This window comes from Cyanistes caeruleus, chromosome 3 (assembly GCF_971803275.1).
Source record: "Cyanistes caeruleus chromosome 3, bCyaCae1.hap1.1, whole genome shotgun sequence".
Classification (NCBI taxonomy): Eukaryota; Metazoa; Chordata; class Aves; order Passeriformes; family Paridae; genus Cyanistes; species Cyanistes caeruleus.
Window position 1 is genome coordinate 72,993,841 of NC_141703.1, and position 25,707 is coordinate 73,019,547.

Consider the following 25,707-nt stretch of genomic DNA (forward strand, 5'->3'; position numbering starts at 1 on the left):
TTGTCCTAGTTTGGGACAAATTTGGAAGGGAACTTTCAAAAGGATGTTCCCTAAAGGGCAAATTTCAGCGGCTCTTCCCCTCACCTGTTTGGAAAATAAACCTCTTTCAAGAAAAGTGGAAAAATCTTTATTTAAGAAGCAGAGCATTCACAGATACGAGGAAAATGAAAAGTATTAAGCAATGGAACCTCTCTTTGCTCTGAAGAGATGGCAAATTCAGAGAGAGTCCTTTTGTAGTTTAGAGTACTTTTTGTGGGTGTGTCCTCTGCTTTTTCACAGTATCTCCAGGGCTCGGGTCTCAGCGCAGCTTGGGGGGCCTCTGGACAATAGTCCTGGGATTCCCGGACTGAACAATAGCTGGACAGTTCCAAAAAAACTCTTCTGGCCTCAGCTAATGAGAGAAAAACCAGCGAAAACAGTAAGGGAAAACTCCCTGTGTGTCTGTGGAGCGGAGAACTCCGAGAGCACTGCTAATCTCTAGGTTTTGAATACAGCCGTGCAAAAAATCCCACCGCTTTTCCTTCTCCCCCACTTTGCTCTCAGACCTAGTTTTAAAGGTGCAGAACTTATTTCTGGGCTAAACAGATGAATGAGGATACAATCCAGCATTATAAAATCACCCCAGGGCAGTGTTTTAGAGCTACTTGTGGCTGTGAGAACAGCCAGAGTTTTCTAGAAAAATACCTGGTTATAGAAATGATGGAGTTGTACAGTTCACCAGTGCAGCACAATGTATAAAGCAGTGAGAAGGGGATAAGTTGAAGTAAAAAAAAAGAAAATAGGAAAGAATGGGTTCTTCAGGCATTGTTTTTTAACATCTCTAGCCTTTTCTTCCTGACAAAGCAAGGAATATGAACAGAATAAAAAGAAAAGCTTGGTTTAGGTTACTGCAAGTCATCTGCCCTGCTGCATTTTTCATCTAATGCTTTCAACACTATTTTTATCTGCAATTCTTTCAGTCTTTAGACACTGAGAGCTTTGATCCAATGGGCAAATTTGATCTGCTTATTCTTCACCTGGCGCAATTTCTCATTCTTTGTAGTTGCTGTTTATTTGTTCTCTTATGAGGTGTGTGTGGTAAGACTCCTTTAGGGCCAAATCCTTCTCTGCTAAATTCAATGTGAATAATAATTTCTGCTTTGACAAAAATGAGATTGAATCCTCTGTCCTCTGCAAAAAAAACAGCGTTGTCCCAAAATGTCCTATTTGGCAATTCAGTTTCTACTACTTCAAACACGTGTTCCTCTTTATATTCAGAATGAAGATGGTAAGGAGAATGCCTTCCCTCTTGCAGCAGCAATTAAAGTGTCTTATTATCCTAACAGAAAGTGGCAGGGGAGGCTACACATCTATTGACAGTATTTATGATAACCCACATGAAAGTCTAGAGCATACAAATATTTAGGTTAACTTTGCCCTGGAGATGTCTGTAAGAAATACTGGGACATCCTTCTGCCAGTAAGGAAGAGATGTTTTTAAAAACAGTGCAAAGAAGTTGCTCCTGAGTGATTCATTAGTTTAGATGCTGTGTAGAATAATAGATGGGAAAAGATAATGAGCGTGTGAGGTCATTTAGGGTTGCTGCCTGCACTGGTTTATGGAGTAGTCTCCTGAAGGTAATCCTGGGAATGGATTTGCCTTCAGTCCCACAATAGTTTATAGATACTTTTCCAATGATCAATGATCATTGTCACAATGATATTGTCTCCTCTCAAAAGGTAGTGGCTCTAAGTGCACAAAATAGTTGTAGGCAAATGAGGAGCAAGGACAGATGGAGCAGACTGGGAAGCAGGATTAGTACATTTGGTTTAGAGGGCAGTGTTTTGACACTCTTAAAGTGCAGTGTCTCAATCCGTCATGTGTAATCCGAGTAACAATAGTGCTGCCTCAGAGGCAGGTTCATTGCAATACTGATTGCAGATACCATCTCCTGCTGTAATTGTTTCTTGAGATGGGCTTTCCTTCTGGCTCACAACTCTCCTTCATTAGTATCGTGAGGGGGCACGTAAACTTGACAGAGCAGCTACGTAGGGAAATGATGTGGTTTGGCTGGAAGTCATCGCGAAGGAGAAATACTTAATAGTCCTGCAATATTGCAACTACATATCGTGTCTCATACTCGTTAACTCTTATTCGTTACTCCAATAACTACATAGATAGGGTTCAATATTCGGGCTTGTGTGTGTGCATAAATATGCACAAGCAGTTTAAAGGATTTATTTGATGAGTTGGGCATGACAGCACAATTCACAAGTGGCATATTCACAGATAACGATTACATACAATGCCACGCATGTACCAGTAAAGACTTTACAGTGTTTAAGCGTTGAAGTCAGTGTTGAAGTCAGTCCGTTTCTCAGTGCGAGGCATGTTCGTGCAGTGCCTGGTATGGGCGATGTCAGATGTCAGTGCGGGGTTTTTCTATTTCCCTTTGCTCTGGAATGTGTAAATGTGCAGCAAATTGCTGTTTCTCTGTCCGTCCTGTCGCTTCCGGGCGGCCGCAGGAGGGCGCCCGGCGCCGCCCGCCGCTGTCCCGGGAGCGGCGGTCCCGGAGCCTCGGCCGCGGGAGGAGCGGGCCCGGCTCGCAACAGGGGCTCTCCGCTTTCGGGACTTGAGCAGAACCGCCCGCCTTGTCTGCCGGGCAGTCGCTGTGGCTGCAGCCACTGCCCAAGCTGCTCATGCCTTTCTCTCTGTGCTTTACTCCGCCCAGTGTCTTGGATCCCCTTCGGTAAGGCCACAGGAGTGAGGTCATGGAGTTGGCTCTTGAGAGCACATTGTTCATCCCCTCCTGTTCCACATCAGTGTTAGGCTGCGTTCCAGGCTGCACAATGCATTTACGGTGTTTAGTCACTCCCATGGTACGGTATTATCTCTGACGATTAACATTTTTGCCTTTGTAATAAGTTTATTTGGAATGGCTAGTACTCGTGCATGTGGCTGTGTAATCTTCTTCAAGGGAAATACTCATTTCCCAAAAATGTCTCCCTCCAGCCTTCCTGTCCATCAGACGCCACCAGGTGCACGGTAGGGGCTAGTATGGACAGTGAACCCTATAAATTCCAGATCAAAATATATCCATTTCTAGACTAGATATTGAAGTTTGTTCTGTGAAGTCGTATTGTCTCCGATGAGTTTTTATTTAAATTGATAACTGAAGTAACTTATGTTCTCTGAGTGCATCTGTATTCCTAGACACAGATTTTTACCACTGATTAAGGAGGCAAATTTACATGAAAGCCTTGCTCAAACTTTAGTATTACATCTGCAGGCTGTGCATGAAGTCTTGTTTTGTTGCCATCAGAATCAGTTGGGGTGTGGATTTTCTGTATTTGCATCTATACTTTCGACACTAGTGTAATGTAATTTGAAAACAAGTTACTTTGCAAGTCCCTTGCACTCCTTTGCAACTGTACCTTGTTCTTTTCTGTCCAGCTAAACAATTCATTCCTATAACCTCTTGGTCTAAAACCTGAACCTTCTACTAAATACCTTCTTCAGTTGCAGCCACATGTGTGTAGCTTGCTCAGGCTGCACCTCAGTGTGTTAGAACATTCTTATTCATTATTAGTTGCCTCCATCCATGTTGAACACAGGCAAAATCACTATGCATCAAGGAAAGAGGAAAATGTGATAAACTTGTTGAACATGTTGCATGAATGTCTATGACCTGAATTCACAATTTACTGTTCTTTGCATGGAAAATGTGGACACCTCTCTGCCAGGGCATAGAAAAAAAAAAAATCTTGAAAATAAAATAATAAATAATAAATAAATAAAAATAATCTTGTTATTGCTTCTACTTAAATGAGTGAATACATATCTCAAAATTAGTTTAAATTTATTTAGAGTGTTATTTATTCTAATTTGATTATTGGATCAACTTAATCTTACTTTCAGTTAGTTTTAGAATACATATGGATTGCCTTATTCTTGCAAGGAAAAAAGATGCACTTCCTCAAGGAAGAGAATAATGCAAGCACCTACTTGATTCATCCACTTAACCTGGTACCATAATCTCATTTGTTAAACTGTAGAATGTTGCTGTCACTAAAACTTTTATGTAATTGCTGTAACATCGTCATCAAAGTCAGTCTCACTGACTTTGTAAAAGTCATTATATATAGAGATATACTGCAAATACTTAAATGAAGAACAGGGAGAGTTCCTAATGCTGGGCTGGTAATTTTTCCTTTTTTTTCCTTTTTAGCAAACTTCTGAAGAGAAAGAAGTCTGAAAAAGGTCTGCAGGGAGTGACTGGAGAATGGTTTGAAGAAATAAAAAGAAGAAAATTTCAAAATTACAGTGATGTCAATAGAATGTTAAAACCACCATTAGAGCATCAGCTAAGGAAGAGCAAAAACACCAGTAAGTTGCATTTGTCCATCTCCTTATCTGTATAATAATGGTCACGAAACCAATGTTTTACGGCATGTCAGAGTGTAATAGTTAAGGAGTTTTGCACTGAGCTTCTCATATCATAGCTTTACCAAAGTTGTATTTTCAAAATGGGTATGTTTCCTTAAGCAGATTCTGTTAAAAGCAGAGCTGGGATTCACAACAGACAATCCCTGATATTGTTATGCCATATGGAATCATAGCATGGCCCAGGTTGCGAGGAAATCGGAAGATCTTCAAGTCCAGATTTTCATAGGAAAGGGAACCTGGATGAGATTATTTAGCACTGTTCGTAGTCACATCTTGTAAACCTCTAGTGATGGGGTCTCTGCCATGTCCCTGAGGAGGCTGTTCCACTGATTAATTGTTCTCACTGTAAAAAAATGTCTTTATTAATTGAAATAAAATTGCTATAATTATAGTAAATATGGTGGTAGTTTCCCAGTCAAAGCAGTGATGTCTACGTTATACAAAAAGTTTGTGGTTTAACCTCAGCTGGCAGCAAAGCACTACACAGCCACTCATTCCCCCACCTAAGGGAGGGCTAAAAGTGAATTGAGGTAAAGACAGTTGATAAAGTAAAAGCCACGCACATAAGTGAGGAAAGCAAGGCATTCATTCAGCACTTCCCACAGGCAGGTGTTCAGCCATCTCCAGAGTTCCATCACATGTAATGTTGACTTGAGGAGACAAATGCCATCACTGTGAATGTCCCCCTCCCCTTCCCTCTTCTTCCCCTAGATTTTATACACTGAATATGATGCCATATGGTATGGGATATCCATCAGGTCACCTGGGGCCAGCTGCCCCAGCTGTGTCCCCTCCTGCCTCCTTGTGCAGCCCCACCATTCTCATTAGTGGGGGTGGGAGAGAGACAGAAAAGCCTTGGCTCTGTGTAAGCCCTGTTCAGCAGCAAGGAAAACATCCCTCAATTATCAACACTGTTCTCAGCACAAATCCAGAACATAGCCCCATATTAGCTACTATGGAAATAATTAACTATCACAGCCAAACCCAGCACATTCAAACTCCTTGTTCCATACCATTTATATCACACTCAGGTTCCACATTATTCACATTATCCCCATTAACCACCTCACTGCTTTCATCTTGCCTCTGTTCCAGCTTAGACTTAACCATCTCCTGCAGTGTAGTCTCAGGGGTATACCTGCTCCAAGTAGAGCCACAGTCTCTCCAGGGATATACTTGCTGTGGCATGGACTTATCCACAGCCCCAGTCCATCTGAGGTGCACCTTTTCCAGCATGGCCTCCTCCATGGGCCACAATGCCTTCAGAAATGCACCTACTCCAACATGGCTTTACCCGTGGCTGCAGTCCCTGCAGGGGAGTACTTGCTCTGTCGTGGTCTTACCCATGGCCACACACTTTGAGGTTCTCCAGCATGACCACATGCACAGCCACGGGTGCTTCAAGGTGTACCTTCTATGGACTTCTTCTTGGCCACAGTCCCTTCAGAGGTACACCATAACCATGGCACATAACATTCCACTCTAATAAGCACAGGAGCCTGTCAATCAATAGCTTAACAGCAAGAACAGTGATAAATTCAGTCTAGCACATTCCACTGAGATCTGTCATTATCTCAAACACTTCAAGCCCTACACTGGGCATCCTAAAGGACTCTTGTGGTTTAACCTCAGCCATCAACTAAGCACCACCCAGTGGCTCATTCAGGATGACCCTCATCAGGATGGGCAGGAGGCTAAAAGTGAGAGAACTTGTGAGTTGAGATAAAGACAGTTTAATAGGTAAAGGATAAGTCTTGCACATGAGGAAGCAAACTAAAGAATTAAGTTACCACTTTCTGTGGGCAGGCAGGTGTTCAGTTGTCCCCAGGAAAGATGCACTCCATCATGCACAATGGTTGCTTGGGAAGACAAACACAATCACTCTGAACATCCTCCCTTCTGTCTTTTCCCCTCAGCTCTATATTCTGAGCACAGTACTGTATGGTGTGGAATGTCCCTTGGGTCAGCTGGGGTCAGTTGTCCCAGCTGTGTCCCCTCCCAGCTCCCTGTGCACACTGAGGATGGGGTGAGAGGTGGAAAGGCCTTAACTGAGCAGTGTAAGTGCTGCTCAGCAGTGACTAAAACATCCCTGTGTTAACAACACTGCTTCCAGCACAAGTCCAGAACATAGCCCATGCAAGCAACCATGGAAAAAAGTAACTATGCCAGCCAAAACCAGCACAAAAAAAATTGTTTTTTCCTAGTTTTCTTAAAAAAGCACCAATGACATTTGGAATAAGTAGATGAGTTTGGGTGAGAAAGGTTAGAATACACCAGTGGAATTTTTTTTTTCTGGTAACAGTGGGCTAAAGGCATGCCAGTGCTTGTGGGAGAGTGTCAAAGCCTGAAAAGTTGGCCTGACCAGGAAGCAATTTCTTGAGATCTCATTTCACAGGTTCTGATGCCCATCCAAAATGAACATGCAGAAGAAACATGGTGTCTCTATAAACAGCATGGTATTCTGTACAGTCTTTCATCTTCTATCCAGATAGAAGATACTATCCAGCATGATACATGCTTTTATTCCATTCACACTTCCGCATGTTTTCATTGAGCTCTTCCTATTTGTGCTTCATAGCAATTGGAAGCAGAGTCATGAATTTCAAAGAAAAGTGAAACCTTAAACATTTTACTGATACTACAGACCTGCACAGAACAGATCTCAGTTTTTCCTGACCTTTTTTCCCCAACATCCCCTCTAGTCCTCAGCTACCTACTATTTTCTCTTTCAGAGAGAGTCTGGTTGACTAAACTCTGTGTAATTGTTCTCTGGTATTTAACTTTGAAAACACCTGTTTCTGTTTCAGATCTGAAGAAGGGCTTGTGTGCCTCAGAGGCTTGTCTGATATTTCCAACTGTATGAGTTGGCTAAATAAAAGGTACTATTTCTACCTGCAAGCCTTGCTGTGTCTACATCCCTAGACCATCCTGGCTATGGCAGAGTGCTATTAGGATTCTCTTGATGTCACCTGCTCTGTCAAGTCAATGCCACCAAGAGATTAGGCTCTGAAAGGAGTAAAGAATGTAGCATTTTAAAGCACACAGAGATTGTCACTGAAGGAAAGGCCATGTATTACACATAGGATTTAAATTACATGACATGAATAATTTTGGACAATGTCCATAATGCTGGTCCTTGCTATTGTTATAAATGACACTTTGCTCTAATTTCTGGGTTTGCTTTCTCCTACAGTCATTGGATAAGCCATTTTCAGGCTGTTGTATTGTTTCAGGCATGCGTTGCATTAAATGGAAAGAAAAAAGAAATGCCTTGTTCCTGAGTGATGTCTTGTTTTCTCATATCCTCCAGTTCACTGTGGTGTGGTGCAGGTCCTTCAGTTTCTTTCCCTTATCTATGAACAATACTAATCCTCATCTTCCCACCAAGTGCCAGCCACTTTTACAGGCAGACTGAGTTTATGCTCTATTTGAAGAAAACAAGTCATAACCTTCCTAAAGAAATCATTCACAATACCTTGCATTGAAAATACAGATGTGATATGCAGTTTGTAGCAGGAAAAAGAAGGTACCCAGTGGCCACAGGAATCCCATTGTAAGGAATTCTCTGATACAGAGAACACATTAGTCTGAGTTAGTGTTATGTAGTTACATTACAGTCAGGTCATTGTATATTCTGAGTTGTCACATTATATTTCTTACAAATGTAAAAAGAAAGTGAGACGTGATTGCGGGTGCCTCAATTTTCAAGTGTTTGATTTGCCTGTATTTTAAAGCAATTTAAAGCAATGATTTTCAAGTGATTGAGTGCTGATTATTTTGTGAAAATCAGCCTCATGTATCTCACATGCATCACCCAAAACCAATAATACCTCTTGAAACTTTGGACCTGTTTATCTTTCTCTGTCTTCTAGTTAGTCATTATAAACCAGTATGTCACACAGTCTGTCCAAAAATGTCAAAACTGGATTTTCCTGACATAAAAGGTAAGCAAAATAAATTTGTTTATGAAGACATAACATTTATGTATATTTTAATACTGTGTTTATTAAGAACTTGCAACAAATCTACTTTTTATCACATTTTTAGATCATAAAGAAATAAAAATGTCGTCCCGCACAAATCCTCAAGCACAAAAGAACACTTCAGCTTCCTTTCTGGGGTTCAGATCACCTTTTGCTTGGCTTTCCTCCTTTAGAAAATCAAGGAAAACTCAGACTCAGAAGCAAGCACGGTGAGCTATAATCAGAACATACATTATTTCCAGCTTTAAAAATACCTATGAATTGTTCTATGTTTTAGAACAAAGTTCTAAAGTTTTAGAAAACTCTGTTAAATTATTTTTCCAGTCTCTTGTTTTCCACCTCATTGGAAAGATTGGGCTTTTATTTGGTCCTGTAATGAAAGATTATCTGTATTGTGTCAGAAGAAAGAGGAGTAAGTCACAAGTAGTAGGTAGTCTCTTGGCTAAAGCTATTTTGTTCAGGTTTTGCATAAAGACTTTTAAATTACATGAGAGACTGTAGACTTAGGAGCAGTTGCATCCTATTTAATTCCCTCCCAAGAGGACACGTGGGGATCTGGTGCCCTATGGCTGTGATACAATAGGAAAGCACAGCTTTCCCAAGTCATGGCAGAGAGTACCAGCCCCAGGCAGCTCTGCTGCATCAGTTCCCACCATTTCTAGCCCAGAGGCAGTTTAGAAGCAGCCCTGCAGCTTTAGCTCCAGCCAGGCAAACCGGACGGCTCTTGGCACTTTTGTCTTCTGTGCTTTGTCAGTGCTTTGATTTCAGTACTTTGGTTTGCTTTGGTTTTTGGTTCTGAACCTAAGACGGTCTCACACGCAGCTCTGAAGCTGCTGTTTGAAGAGCATCCTTCTTCTTTGCCATTCCCAGGACTGAAGGAGCTGTTCAGAGGGAAAGGGGTGGGGGGAGGCTACAGTCAGGCTGGTTAGGCTATCTGTTCTCTCTTAACTTTTGTCCTGTATGGCTGTATGTCAGCAACATGTGTATGAAGTCTTACTATTCTTATGTGCATCTTAGGGTGATGCTTGGGACTGGCAATCACAGGTCGAGCTGCATTGTGCAGTGCTTTGAAATCTAAGTATAAGATCTTTGGTACAAAAAGCTGATTTTCGCTCAGTGAGATTGGTATTCTGGTCTCTGCCTGGGGCACCCTGCTGGCATGATGGTAAGACAAGGAACAGCTGTAATAAACAATGGAAGAGAATGAAAGCCTCTAAAGAAATTATGTTTAGTCTGATACATAGGTTTTGTAACACAGCAGCTTGCTATTGTACAGTGTTTGTATCAAAGCAGGAGATTTAAGGAGAGGTTTGAGTAGAGGCTGTGAGGTTAGCTTTGTGGAAGTTCACTGGTAACAATTCTCTTACGTAACAACACAACATAGAGAAAGAATATGCAGTGTTAACACTGCTCCATACCTGTCATCTTCTCGTTCCTCTTTCTTGTGACCTCAAGAAATATAATGCCTCTCATCCTGGAACACAGAAACGCTGGGCTGCCATCTTCCCTGAAGAATAAAGGGACACTTGTGTAACTGAGAATCAGATTTCAAGGGTGCTTTATCCCGGTGCACAGTGAGGTAGCCAAAGCACACGCGAAGGTCGAGGCTTTGCTGTAGAATCTAAGCACCGGAATGATTTCTTAATTTAAGAAGGCAAAGAACCCAAACAGTGCCCACTCATTGCATCAGCTTTTCTCATGTGTGTTTATCTGGCTTTTCCATGGAAAGTCTATCATATCTCAGGCTCAGATGCCTTTGATTTCTGACCGAGCACAGCTTGAAAAATAAACAAGTCAATCCTGACGTGTAACTGAGCTGATTGCTACATTTTGTAGTCACGCCTCTCTGTTGAAAACTTCCCCCACCCTCTTATAGGTGTTGCCGTGGCATGTGGTTTGCTTTATGCATAGGCAAAGCACTGAAATAATCTGCCTCTCACCAGGTAGAGTTATTTTGGAGAGCTAGTGAAACACTATAGGACGCAGCACTGTAAATCCTGTAAGTAAGCCTAACTGGCAGAAGGTTTTCCATGGCTAAACATTAATGGCTGGTTAGAGGGTCCTTTCATTTCTGGAGAGAGAGTTTCGTCAGCTGCAGTGGTATTTTACTGTGAGAATAAATGATGGATGCTGCAGGAAGGAGTGTGCTTACATGGAGTTACAGAAGATGCTAATAAAAGGTTTGTAACTGTAGTCTGAAGGCAGTGAAATGTTTGATCACTTTTGTTTCAAAGGTGTCAATGTTCTTGAATACATCTTTACTATTTTCTAATATTTTCTGGACAAAAATGCTGTTTAATTGTGTTTTCAGCATATGTGAGTTATGTGTTTGGTTTTTAGTTGGCTTCTTATGTAGTATTGATAAGAATAGTATTGAAGAAAATGGATTATACTGACATTAGACAGCATGGTGATAGCCTGCGGAAGACAGGTGCCTTGCCTCTGTGGAAATACTAATTTGCAGCAGATTTTAATTCATGTTTTTTTATTATTGTTACCAGTAGTGATAGTCATCTTTTACTTTTAATCTTACATTTGATTGTCATTAAAGAGATACATATGTAAGTGGAAAAGTATAAAATGGAATTTCTCATTTTCCATAGCGAGGAGTATTTTCCAGATGGCAAATATTTCTAAACTTGAACATCAATTTACCTTCTTTCCTGCTTATGAATAATAGACAATATTTACAAGTATGTGCATATACATTGTGTGCAAAACAATGTAAGCATTGCTCAGTGTTGTTAGCCAAAAAAGAAACTGAATTACTGTTTTCTAAAATTAAGCAGTATTTCTCTGAAATTAAGAAGAACTTTAATTTTGAAATGCTAGAAAATTTAAAACAGTTCATAGAAAATAATAAGGCAGTTTGGGAACTGCGGAGATTGGGATAGGGAAAAGATTAAAATAACCTCGTCAGTATAAGTTAGCAGGGAGAAAAATAAAGCAGGATGCAATGACCAGTTACTTCTGAGACAACAGTGACAGTAAAGACACAGATGAATTTAGAATAGTGCCAGAGGTGCAAATGAAAATTTAAATTTTGCCTAGACTATCAGAAGACATTTCTAACTGACATTTCTAACTAACGTGTCTACTTCACATAGGTTCATTGCAAGGAGCAATGAATACAACATCAAGTGGGGAAAGCTTTGTGCTCTTGTGCTTTGCCAAAGAGTGGCTTTGCACAGTAAAGCTGAAGAAGAAAGCTTCTAAAAATGCTTTTGCATTTTTGTTATGCATATAAGTAAAACTAAGGTAACTTGCTAAGCCACAGGATTTTACTGAATTTAATTTGCAGGAAGTCATTGTGAAAGCTCTAAAACTTAAGTTTCATTGTGTTTTAGAAGCATTTAAACACAACTTTTTTTAAGTTTAAAGGAAAAGCTACATACCGTTCTAAGCTCTGGTTCTGTAAACTTCATTCAAAGAGAGAGGTAACCCTCTGATTTAATGGTTTTTATTCAGAGCTACAAGGGAAAATTGGGAATTTCATTTTCAGACTGTCTAGCCAAATCCTAAGCCTGCTGAAGTCTACAGGCTTGTTTGGTTTCAGTTGGACCCCATGTCAGAGAGGAATCCTGGTTTTACAGTTCACAATTACAGAAGCAAAAACAAATTGCACCTTTCAACTGTTCTTCCCTGCCTGCAAGCACATTGCAAACAAATGACAAAGCACTTCAGGAGGAAAGGCTGGGCCACAAAGAACTTGCCAACAAGCCGGTTTATACTTGCTGTTGAAGCACAATAAAGTAGTCTACCTGAGCACAGGGAGGTTTTAAGAGCCTAAGAACAAGGTCATTCAAAAAGACTTTGAGACAAACAGGACTGAGCAGAACCATCTTTCCCTACTTCATTTTCTCCCAAGAATTAACTTCCTGGGAAAAAGGTTTCTGAGACAAGGAAGAACTGGCAATAAGCACAGGCTAATCAACATTTCCTTCAGGGCTTTTGAAGGGACTGGGTTTGCTTAGTTGTAAAACAAGGATCTGCAGACTCGAATAGACTCAGGGAAGTCTAGTCCTGTTCTTGTTTCTTTTGTTTATTTTGTGTTTGTCTGCAACTCACCCCATTGAGTACTTTTTATGTTCAGGTCTTCTTGGCTTGTTCTAACCACTGCATTACTCACGGACACTCAAGCCACTTCTCTGCCAAGCTCTTGCAGCCTTAAATAGCTTAGGAAAGTAGATGAGCTTTCTACCATGTCGTAAAAATTAGTAAATAAAGGCTGTTTTGGGTGAGTAGCAGCAAGTTCCAAAGTTCCCACCAAAACCAATCTGCTGTCTGTCTCTCCTCCTTTGCAGGGACAGAGCACAGGTGAAATGGAAGAGAAAAACAATAGAATTGCAGATGCAAACCACTCAGACATTAACAAGTATATAACTTAGGCTATGAATAGTACCTACTAATTTTTTTTTTTTGCTTGGTAAAAGAACAAATACCATCTTACCATAATGCTGGATTGAAACAACTACTTTATGGCTGTTGCAGACATTGAGATGTCAGTAGGTTGAGTTTACTTTTGGCTGTGCAGTTATGCAGTTTCTAAGCTGACAAGACCAAACTGAATGGTACATTTTCCCAGCACCTTATTTTTGCAGAATTTTGGTGGGGGGCGGGGGGGGTTTAAGGATGAATTCTTCATAAAGCAAGTTTTCTTAAGATGCTTCTCAACAGTTGTTAAAATGAGAAGCTGGATATTTACTACCTGATGAAATTACATCAAGTTCCTTTTCAAAGCCAACATTTAAATCCCTCTGCCAACAGATATGACAGTTCTGCTAGCCCACCCTCAAAAGTGGAAGAAATGGCAACGGTAAGCTTATCAATTTATTGTCCGCAATGTTTAAATACAGATTTTTCAAAACCTAGTCCCCTTGGTATAGGCTATTGCTTTAATATCTGTTTAAATAGTATTCTTGCAGTTTTTGTTTCAAATGCTAAGTAAAATATCTGTGTTGAGAACTTGTTGCATGTAGTAGACTGAGCTTGTCTGTTAAAGTCCAAAGCTTTCCTAGCTAGGCCCTACATCTAGCTCGGCCAGATTTCATTTCTCTCATAATGACAGAATCATTGCATGGATCTTTTCCTAGGTCAAGACCTTCACATATTTTGGCAACTGTAAACAACCTGTAAATAGATCAAAACACACACTAAACAATAATCTAGTGTATTTACTTTGTTTCATTTCATTTGTACAAGGATGAAAAAGAGTAGCTGGCTTGGGCAGGCAGTAAGCTAGAACCGTTTGTGCAACATTTCCATGCACAGAGTTACCACATAAATGTAAATTTTGAAGTAGAAATTTTTTTCTGTTTTTTTGATGGATGTATGTTCCATTTTATAAGCACATGCTCATTTTAAGGATAAAATAACAGATTTATTTCTGATGTAATTTAAGTGCATGCTGTTGAAATATCAGAATTTCTTCCAAGGATTATATTTTCTATCTTAATTACCTTATTACTCTGTTTTACTAACATGGTTTTCCTCATCTTCAATTGGGTGGTATAACCACAGAGGGGACTAAGAAGGTATACACTGTATAATCAAAGGTACAGAGGATGTAAACTGGCCACCTCCCTTCTCTCATATTTCAAAAACAAAGGGATAATCTATATTAATGTATGACTGAGCAAAGATCTTATCAGAGAATCCTGTCTGTTATATAAACATATTATATAAAGCTATATTATAACTAGACAAGTAAAATATTATGAATATGGCAAACAAAAAAGTAGTAGGGTAGGTTTTTTTGAAAAAAGGAGGAAGAGTTTCAGCTAAAATAATTTAGCAGTTAAACAGTTGTCTGCACTTCCACCATCTGAGACTGTGAGCTGAGAGAAATATGGGTGGGATAGAGCCTCTCAGTTTAACATGTAATCCAAACACAGATGGGGAATAGGATGACATTTTCCCCACTTTTACCCCTAAGCGCTGTCTTGCAATAAGCAAGTGGACTGTAGTGTAAAATTATTAAATCTCTGTTGGGAGGCCAGTGTGTGAATTTTAAAATACACTGGTCAAGGAAGAAGTGATTGTGGAAAACTAAACTGAGAGATACAATGCAATGAGGATACATTTGGATAAAATGAGTAAACCATGCCCTTATCCAAAACATGCTACAGGATGAGGGCAAGATGAGTAATTCTCCTTATTATATGTGTAGAAGTCTATAAAATGCATGCAATTTTACAACCTCAGTTGTGTATTTTAATAATACGTTATTTAATGGACTGAAAGAGTTAGCTCACCTCTGGGACTTGTGACACAATTTGTGATGTGACATGTGAAATGTGATTTGAACCCACGTGTAGAACTGAAACAAGGTTACCTTAAAATTTTTTTTGTTAATAGGCTGAAATGTGTAATTCCTCAATGTCAGCTGAAACAAGTGCTCATTCTTTTGATACAAACCAAAATGAAACAATGGAGAAAAGTACACTGGAATGGAATGAACAGCTAGAGAAGGAGATTTTCAGTGGTAAGTGTGTGTCCTTATTTTGGTTTTGTTTGATAGAATTGTTACCAGAAACAACTGTGGTTTGAGAGAATTTTTTGCAAAAGCACAGGCTGTAAAACATAGCTCATTTCTAGCAGAGTGGCTACTTTTTGTTATCTTTGTCTGACAGCAGAATGTCTGCTCCAACACTGACTTCAGGAGATGTCAGTGATCACTCTCAGAACGCATTTCATCTCACACTGATACAGTTCAGAAGAATCCCAGGAAACTGTGCACAGTTCTCTCTGCTGTTTCTGCCAGGAGCCTGTACAGCACCCTTTAGATGCAGACATATGGTTATGTGAGAATTCTATCCCAGTTTCCTGCATGCATAATTTTGGTAATGATGAATTATTTGGCCTGGTTTTATAAACTGTAAAGCCACAAACCACAGAAGCAAGAGGCATTATGACATCCAGTTAGCTTTCTGGGAGCCTTTTTATACCCCCAGTCAAGAGTTGCAGCTTGCAAGAGTTTTAGCTTGACTCATGTCCTCCCAATGGAAGACTCAGAAACAACTCATCTTTTTTCTTGTTCTAAGCTGAGTTTCTCAGGAATCTTCTCTTTTGTGTGATGAAGAGAAACTTAGGAAGAATGGAGAATTTTAGTACCTTTGGGTCACATTTCATTCCAACCATACATACTTATCAATGCTTTCTTAATGCTTTTGTAGTGTTAACGCTGGTCAGCAATGACTGATCACTCAGTCTTATGTATTTAAGTGGATTAGGAAATTCTGTAACAAAACAATCATATCCATTGTATATTATCTGTGGTATTTTCAAAATAGCAGAATACAATTAGCAAAGGCATAATTGGTTTTGACAATACATTTTTATATATATTTTATATATTTTTATATACAGTTTTAATACATTGCTGTCAGTCTTCTGACTATCTTGGTTAATTAAGCTATATAGTGTTTAATTCTAGTTCATAAGGTTGCCTAGATATATTTATATAAATACATATTTGTTGCTAGACTGAATCACAGCTTCCTAACTATTTAATTACCCTTTCTTATCCAGAAAATGCCATTTTCAGTGCTCATATAATTCAGAAGAGAACTTCTTTTATGAATGAAACAAACAGTAGACATGGCAGAATGTTGAATATGCTTGTTTGATGGTTTGCAGGATTCTGTTTTCTTATAGTTACATCATAACTCTGCTTTGTGAACACACAGAAAGTCCATGTTTGTCTAGTGAATGCTTTTCAGGGATTTTTTTGCTTACAGATTATATGTGGAACGTTCATGCATGCACACACACACACGTATACAATGTGTGAGTGAGAACTCATACTTCAAATTGTTTTGTTCTTCTTTTAAATAGCATAAAGACTAACATTTACATAAAGAGCAGTCATGGAGGAGAGCATTTTTTTTCTTGTAGTCATAATGGGTTACTGCTGAAAGGTCCTATGGAGGAAGAATGTGTGGTTTGGGAAGGGTTTTGAATGCTGAGAAGCTGACTCCTTTTAAAGCTAGTTCTGTTTATTAATGTAGTACATGAAACTTTTTAACATAAGCAGTCAGAAGATTATTAAAGAAAACAAAACCAAGTATCTTTTTTGTTTTTCCCTGTGCAGTTCTAAGTGATCTGGATGATCAGCTGGCCCAGGAACAAACCCAAGACCCTTTGGAAGGAACAGTTTCTACTAGCAGTGCATCAAATGTCCAAAGTAGCAGTGCATTCCCTATTTCAAAGAGGCAGACTGCTAGTAGAGGGCAACAGAGAAATGACTGGAGGGACATGCCTAGCACATTTTTCCCAGATGGACTGAGAACACTAAGGGCCAAAGATGAACACAAGATATTCATCAGACCAAGGAAGTTACACAGTGCATATATAAACTGGCACCAAACAGCCTTTCAAGAAGACTGCAGTTATGGAGATGCAGTCGACGGAAATCCTCGTCTGCACCGCAGGAGGCTGTCTGCGGTTTCTTTCGGACGCTCTTCAGAAGGGAGCTTATATCCCCCTTCTGTAACACAGAATAGTGGATTTAGGCACAAGGGTTGTATGAACAGGGATGCAGCTGGCAGAAGTTACTCCGTGTGTTCCCTTCGGAGATGTCCATCATTGGTATCTTCTGATCAACTATCAGCATCTAGTTTACAACATCCATTGGCAAGGGAGAGCAAGAGTGGTTTTGTACCCAGGCTTGGTCGACAGAACCCAAAGAGAATTCCTCTGTCTTCCATTGTTTGGAACAACACACCAGACTCTTCAGAACAAACTCCAGAAACAATGTTTAGAACTCAATCATTGATGGAGTTTCATGCTACAGACCATGGTAGATATCCCAGCTCTTTGCAAGAAACTAAGAAATACCCAAGTTACCACTCAAAACACCACTACAGAAGATCTATTTCAAGCAGTAATTGTTTTAGTAGAGTTAGTTGCCCTGACGAAGCTCCTTCTCCGTTGCCTTTTGATAACTGGGAAAACTATCCTTTATACAAATCAGAAAATAATCTCTCTAGATCCTACTATAGAGATACCTCTTCTCATGGCAAGTTGTATGCAAACCAAAAAAATTCTTATGGAAGAAAAGACAGCTATCCTTCTTGGGCTGATATTCCTCAGTGTTACAGTGATGAAGTGTTTATTTCCCCCGATGCCAGCTTTGAAGTGTTTATGGCTAATTTAAATGACCACCAGTGGACACATACAAAGAATGCCAAGTTTGGTTCACAGCGCCTGCAGAACAATTTTCATGTGTACTCTCCAGAAAATACAAGTATCAAAAGGATGACAAGAAGTCCAAATAGAAATTTTTCAGAATTCACTGAGGGCTGTCAGCCTTGGCTGAGTTCTAACTCTTCTGTTTCTTCATCTGGTATCAGAACTGATGAGTCAGTCTTTCCCAATTCAAAGGACCAACCAAAACATACAGGACTGAACAGGAATTCAGTAGTTGTTACCCGAAGGAGTACTAAGGCAGACTTTACACACCTGGAAAAGGGTGAAGGTGTGAAACAGCCAGATGAAGACACGCTGTTACAGTCAGCTCCTCAACAAGCAGATACAAGCTACATCAATGCACGGAATTTTACCTCTAACAGCCCTGCTTCTGCCATGTGGCAAAGAGATGTATCTCTCCTTAACACAGTGACATCAAAGAGACAAACCCAAGCTACTGCCAGAGGAGATGCTACAAAAATTTTTACATCAAATAGTGATAAAAGAAATGTAGAAATGAAGGAAAATGATTGCCCACCCAGCAGTGTGTTCAGTCAGCCTCCCTGTATTTTGCCAGCTGATGGGAGCAGGAAGGAACCTTTTCTTCCAAGTCAGAAAGAATGGGAACATAATCTGCATTATGCAGCACAAAGAGAGAGTATCAAACAGGATAATTGGAGTGTAGAAGCCCTTAACAAAGCTACTTCAAAGAGACATTCCTCACTGCTGAATGTTACTTCTGCTCTATCAACTGAAAAATTAGCAAACTGTCAAGGCCTGTTGTCCTGTCCTCCTGAGTGCTCATCTAGTTTCTCACAAAACTCTCCACAAGCCCTTTCTCATAAAGACAATGCTAAATGCTTAGGAACACGAACTAGCTCTTCAGTAAATTGCACTGCTACTGAATCTCAAGCAGAAGGGGGGAAAACAGCTGAAGTGAGTAGAACAGGTGTTAGCAAAGAGATTTCACAGAAAACACTGCAAAATGCAAGCACTTTAGTTACTAAGGACTGTAATGGAAAATTCACTACTAGTTCTCCACAAAATGGATATTCTGAAAATATTTATATGCATAGCTTTGATGGAGACCCCAATACCTCTGAAAATAGTTTAAGTTATTTTTGCCTTGAAAAAGGAACGGAAAAAATGAGGAGTACTTCACCTTGTATCAGAAGGTTTCACAAGCAAGACAGCTCACCGAGACATACCAGTAGCTGCAGCATTACTGGCTCCCCTGGCAGAAACAGCTCCAAGTCTTCTGACCCCCTTGTTATTTATTACACTTTGCCTAGAAAATCAGCTAGCATTGCTGGTAGTATTATGTCAGAGACGCCCATCTCTTTACCTAGAGAAAGTAGAACAACATACGATTGTTTAAGGTCTGAAGCTCTGCACAGAGCTGACACCTCTTATTCTAATCAAAGAGATGTGTCTTGTTTAGATCCAAAATGTTCCTTTTTAACATCAGCATCATTAAATGCTGCCACAAGTGACAAAGATTACTGCAGTCCTTTAACCAAACATATTAATGATTCAGTAAGTAGTAGTACATCAGTTGATTTGACAGACAGATGTAAACATCTAAGTAGAAGAGAATCCTCTGTGTTTCCAGATTATAAGGAGGGGGGAAATTTTTTGCAGAAATATAAAACCACAAGCACATTTACAGTTTGTGTTGATGAAGATCATGTCAAGTATCATGAACTAGTTTCAATTTATTACACACTACCACGGAGACATTCAAAAACATTTTGTAGCCTCTTTAGAGATAATTCAGAGGATGCAGATTTACCTTGTCCCAAAGAAAATGCTCAGTCACCAAGAATACAAAACAAGAAAAATGAAGGTCATGTGAGTTTAGAAAATGTTTTTTTCCCTACTACTTCAGAAAAAGAGGTGCCTTCATATTCTTCTGACCAAGTATCTTCAGTTCTGGTCACACCTCAGAATCTAAGAACTGCTGCTGATAGTGAAGAAGAGAATTCTCACTTATCCCCTAGCTCTGAGAAGTCGGTGAGTGTGGTACCTAACACGAAAGATAATTCAGCACATCTTTCATTAGCAGAAAATGTCCTTTCTGATGTGGCAACAAAAGAAATTTCTTTTGGTGGCCCACAATCTATGGCAGTAGTGGCTAAGTCAGGTAAGGCCATTTCTGATGCTTCAAGCAGCCAAAAGGCAGAAATACATATAAAAGAAAAGAAGGAAATTTTACAAAGAACCACACCACTAATGTCCACTTTATCAACCCCTCCCAAGCCAGGCAGACATTTAGAGAATCCTTTATATTCTAATTCAACAAATAAAAATACAGTACAGAAGGGAAGCTCTGAAAATTGCTCTCAGCCCCCAAGAGTGAACAAGAAAAATCTGAACAGTTTATTCCTCCGCTCCAGAGAGAAGAGTTCCCTTGGAAGGAGTGGTAACGCAGAGCATGCTGATGTGCCACTTACTCCCATGGAAGATGTGTACAGGGATAGTGCCCAAGTTAAACAGAGAGCAGGTGTCCTACACCGAACCACCCCTCTGTGTAATAATAAATTTAGTGGACTGCAATTAAGGGCTGACAGTTCAAGAAAAAAAGAGAATGGTTTAAACTTTAGTAGCAAAGTGCTTCCAGAGTCTCCAAGCAAAGCATCTCAGGTAAGCACAGCATCCAGTGCCAGTCCATTACTTCAGCTAGACAAAGTGGCTAGCACAGATACAGACGAAGTAAAGAATTCAAAAATTAAAAAAGAGCAAAACTCACCGAGTTCTCATATAGGTAAAGTTTACAGTGGTTTTCAGGAATCAGAGAGGCATAGTGAGGGCAACCTGAACATTAAAGATAAAGTCCCCAGGGTTACACAAGATCAGAACATAACACAGAGTCCAGAAGAGGAAAACAAGCTTCTCTCTGACTGCACAAGAGACAAAGTCAAAGATATAGAGAAAAGGAAAAACAGACCTTCAATTAAAAATAAATTGGCAGCTGTTTACAAAACAAGTCGTAAATTTTCAAGTAAAAATTTACCCCCCAAACCACACATAAGTAACATTTTTTCACAGAATGATGGAAGTGCTACTTCTTTAGAGGTCAACATGTCCCTTGACTCGTTGATTTCAATGGATTCCCAACAGTCATTCCTGGAGTTGGACAATGAAAATCAGAATCACAGTCTGAACTCTGACAAGAATACTCCAAGACCAAGAACAGCTGATAATAAGAAGCCTGGAAATCAGAATGATCCTTCTTTGCTTGTTAACACCAAAAGGAGGCCTTTTACAAGTTCATACACCCAGAGGGAAGCCATCAGTCCTCAAAAGACTGCAGTGAAAGTGGAAAATAGGCCAAGACTCACAACCTTGTTTCCAGATAAAGCAGTAACCGCAAGAAATAAGAATTCCCAAACACTTGATCTCGGGTTAGAAAGCAAAAGCCAGCCTATCTCTCCCAGTGCTACTACCTCATACCCACTGGATGAAGAGAAAGGAAGAGCTAGCAGTCATGTCTGCGCTCCTCCCTCGCCGCTTTTGACTGACAAAAACTCCAACACCTATATAAACAGCTGCCTGCAGGCAGACACATGTCCAGAGCAAAACTTGACTTCCCAGAGAGTGCTTGGTCAGCGTCAAAATACCTCTCAGCCTACCAGCTTAGAAAACGCTAACCTCAATAGCTATCAGTTACGCAAGAGCCACGTGAAAAGCCAGCGCGAGCGTCACCTCTCTGAGGGCGTTTGTGCCCAGGATTCCCTTGAGACCTCTGCCTCAGGAAGCAATATTCTACCCAAAGATGGCATACACGGGAAGAGATTTAAATCTTACTCAGAGCTGTTGTCTTGTGATGAGAATGAAAACTGGGCATCAGACGATGAAAAATGTTACAGCACTAGAAATTTAATGTATCCGTCTGTGGAATTTGGTATATTTGGCAAAGAGCAACAACTGGCTTTCCTGGAAAATATCAAGAGGTCACTCACAGAAGGGCGATTATGGAGACCATGTCTTCTTAATAACCCTGGTGCTTTCAGAGATACAGAGAGCTCTTCTATAAACAGGGCTGAGCTTCTGAGCTCGAGTTCTGCTGGGAGCAAAATGTCATCAGCTGCTTCATCCCCCCGAGAGCTGACTGATACCTACGTGGAAGACCCAGCCGCTTACTCGGACTCGGACAGTGATACCACCACCGATGATGAATATTACCTAGATGAGATAGACAAAGAATCAGAGCTATGAAGGGACTGTGGTACTAAGATGGCACAGTAGTAGTGTGGTAGTTTCTGGGCAGGCAAAAACATGTCAAATACGCTGGGCCCATAAATAAGAATTTATGCTGCTATGAATTGGTGCAGCTTCCTTAGTTTCAAGGGAGTTAGTATGTTATATTAGCTGAGCATTTGACTTTTGTATTAAATGTGTGGCTTCACCTTTCCTGTTTCTCTCAGCAGGGAAAAACAATGTTAAAAAAATCCCTTCCCCATATAATAGAAGGTAAACAGCTGTGGAGCTTTGGGCAGTGTAAGTCCAGGGATGGCTTTCCTCTGAGTCAGCAAGCAGTGGTTAGGTTCCTGCCAGCTACGCAGTGCTGGAATGGCTAAATTCTAGCTTGAGCTGCTTTTTCTTACAGAACTTAACAGAAAACCAAGAAGTTACTTTGCTGATAATTTGCTGTTTCTCCTAAACCAGGGCACAATCTTCCTCATTATCAAGCATGATAATGCTAATCCTTCCCATTGAACAAATATCCTCACAAAATGAAACCTCTTAAATCTTTACAGATTTGTAAAGTATGTATGAATGTTCTTTTTCTGCATTCCTGGGAAGCATAGCAGCAATATCCCTGGTGGCATTTGTTCTGCTGTGCTGTTGAGGCAGATTCCATACCGGGACTTTTCAGCATTGCAAGAGCAGTGAGCAATGTGAGTTGCAGAAGTACCCCTAGTGTGGGAGAAAAAGCTCAACACAGGGCACAGCACCGAGAAACTGACCAAAAGAAAGACAACTGGGCATGGAAATCTGCTTTCCAGACATGGAAGATTCATAACCAGCACATCTTTGGTTTCAGTTGACATGATTGGCCAGATTTCTGCCTTTGACTTAGAAACAAGTTAATTTGGATTAAAAGTCAGACACTTTTAACAATTCAAAATATAAAAAAGTTTAGCCTGTTAATTTCCTGTATTAACCTCACAGGTTAAACCTTTAGTTGTCCTAGTAGTGAGAAGATAACCAAAACAATTTGTGAGATCCCAGAGTTCTGCAGCTGCCTCTTCTTGGCTGGTCTCAGGATGAGGCACCTGTGGCCACTGGACTCCTTCAGGGCAGCAGCACCTGGGGCATCCTGAGAGGGAACTTGGCTCTAGCACCACTGCACCATACAGACTGGGAGTTTTTTACTTGCAGAGTAAATAAAACCAGTAAGAAAGTCTCTTTGCCCTTTGTTAAATTACTATCCCTTTTTGGTATTTTTCAACTGTTCCTGCTGTGACCACAGCACTCTTTGTCCTCTAAACTGAATGTGTGTAAATATTTTCCATTGGCTTTTCTTCAGCCACAAAAATAATGTAGTATTATTACTCAGTAGCCAAAACTTGTCCCTGGCCATTAAATTTCTAACTGAGCTTTGTTCTCTTTTTATGAAAAATCGGAATCTGGCTCACTGAGCCAGAAGGTGCATTTTAAATTAATTTTACATTTTCTTCTACTTTATTTCTGATTTCATATATGGTCTGAAATGATGGTCCATATTTTTATATGCTTTTTAATCCAATAAAATTTCTGTAGGACATAATTATATTTTTCTAACTTGAAGGACAGTATACCGGCATTTGAAAATAACATATTTTACACGAAACAAGCAATGCTTGTATCACTGATTACTCCACAAGAATCTAAAAGATGAAAATATTACAGTAGGTAAGAGGTATCCTTATTTTTTCACACTGTAAGCTTCGTTAAAGAAGTGGGTCTGTAGTTTAAATCTGTACTGATATATAATTATTATTGCTTTTCTCTGGGGTAATTTGTCTTTTGTTGTACATAGAAAGACTTAACTTAAACTGTATATTTATAGTCAGAATTGATCTCTACAACATGCCTGTTTCACAAGGATAAAAGAACATAGGCAATGCTGGAAGGAAATGACTACTGTATAATTGCAGTCTTGTAAAATGTGGTATTCAAAGAAGAAATTATGTTTTTCTGTAAATGTTTCTATTCTCTGTGTGTACAGGATTCTGTAGAGTAAGACAAAACCAGCTGAGTATCTGTGCTGAGTTTCTGCTGTTGTACATTTCTGCAAAATAAATTAATCCAAAAATTTGGGATACCAGCCTACATAAGGTAAAGAACAATAAAAGAAATGTGGAAAAAGGAAGTAAATGGTCATACAGTTTTTCTTGACTAGACATAGAATAGTTTAGAGCATTTTTATTTGTAAATAGTTTCTATCCATTCAACAGTAGTTGGATTAAGTGCTCACCTTCCAGGTGTAAGTTTTTTTTCATTTGCTATGCTGTGTATGACAAAATCAGGTGGCTTGATTTAATGTAAGCAAGTAAAAACTGCTTCTGATTGTAAATCAGTTGTGGAAGACTGCAGCCTGTTGAGGATCTGTAAACTAAAATTTACACTGAATAGTAGTATTCTAACAGTCAATTGCATGAAAGCACAGGGAGAAATATCTTTTGAATATCAGTTCCATTCAGTTTAGCAGAGCCAAATTTTGACACTTCCACTCTTCCAAGATTTTCTTTGGCAAAAATATATTCTATAAATATTGGTAATTTACAGGATTTTCACATTTAAAACTACTTGTTTGAAATAAATTCTGCATTTACATTAAAAAATGTATTGGTACTGTATTTGTTTTTCACATGCTGTGAATGCAGTAGACTATAAAAAAAACCCAAAAATCCAGCATCTTAATATGGTTGCCAAGATCATCAGGCTGCTGATGGCCAACAAAGCCATGGATTGAGCAGGGCAGGCAGCTTTGGTCCATCTTGTAGCTGTAGCCAGCAGTCACATCAGCTGCCAGGCTCAGGCCTGCCTCCTGCACAGGCAGGATGTGCTGCCTTCTCTTGTCCTGCCAGCCGATGAGTCTCCAGCACACAAATAATTCTCCATCCATGGTAGAATCTTTACAGTAGACATAATAAACCCTTAGGGAGCCGTATGCCTATAACTTGCCTTGAGGTGCCTATACTCCGTGTAGGGGCCCAGGGTAGTGTTTGATGAGTATTTTTACAAGGTGATGAGCTCCACGTGAAAATCCCTTCAGCTGCAATTAGGCCTGAGTGAAACCTGGCTGCCACGTGCCATGTCATAGTGTGAGACTCATCATAGTCTTTCAGCCTTAATTACTACAGCCAGTATTTGTGGTACCTGAGCTCAGTGATGCAGAGTCCTTCATCCTGCCTTCAGAAGGAAATATGGCTTATGAACTAAGGTGGTTTTTCTGTCTAGACTTCTGTCCACCCAATAGGTCGTGCATGTACCCAGATGATCTTTGGGCATTCCACCATCTTGATGACATTTGAAAGAAGGGACAGAAATTTCATGGATTCATCAAAGGATAAGTCAGGGTTGATGTGACTTCAGAAGGTCTCTGGTCCAGCCTCCTGCTCACAGCAGAATGGCTTCGAGGTCAGGGCCACCTTCTTAAGTCTTCATCCAGTTGAGGCTTGAAAATCTCTGAAGATGCAAGACTGGACAGTCTTTCTGGACAACCTGTGCCTCAGCCTAAAACATGGAGGTGTTACAGGGTGACCATCTCGTCTTCCAATTCATGCCAGTTGTCTTTCATCCTTCTGTCCTGCACCATCTCATCATCTTCCTGGGGGCTTCTGTGAGCTCCAGATACCTTATTGAAGGTATCTCTTAACAGGCTTAACAAGTCCAGCTGCCCCAGTTTCTCCTCAGAGGGCCGGTGCTCCAGCTCTGCCATCTCAGTGGCTTCCCCTGGATTTGATCCAGTTTATTGATGTCTTGTTCTGGGGAGTGCAAGGCTGGATGCAGGATTTAGATGTGGTCTAACAAGTACTGAGTGGAGGTGGATAATGACTCCCCTCGACCTCTGGCTTTACCCTTGTTCATTCAGCCCAGGCTGCTGTTGGCCACTGTTACT

The 25,707-nt window shown here is 40.1% G+C and overlaps 1 protein-coding gene across 3 annotated transcripts in view; it reads left to right on the forward strand.

Annotated features, from left to right (window-relative positions):
- Window positions 1-24,427, forward strand: part of EXPH5 (exophilin 5) — a 37,716-nt gene extending 13,289 nt beyond the window's left edge. The window contains exons 2-7 of one of the 3 annotated variants that reach the window (XM_086881924.1): window positions 4,208-4,365; window positions 8,298-8,369; window positions 8,473-8,617; window positions 13,176-13,224; window positions 14,766-14,892; window positions 16,501-24,427. In XM_086881924.1, coding sequence (XP_086738050.1) covers window positions 4,208-4,365; window positions 8,298-8,369; window positions 8,473-8,617; window positions 13,176-13,224; window positions 14,766-14,892; window positions 16,501-21,815 — 5,866 coding nt within the window. In that variant the 3' untranslated portion in view covers window positions 21,816-24,427. Of the gene's footprint in view, window positions 1-4,207; window positions 4,366-8,297; window positions 8,370-8,472; window positions 8,618-10,349; window positions 10,589-13,175; window positions 13,225-14,765; window positions 14,893-16,500 lie in introns of those variants that run through there. The other 2 variants (XM_086881925.1, XM_023920031.2) reach the window with 2 other exon arrangements.
- Window positions 24,428-25,707: the final 1,280 nt, after the last annotated feature.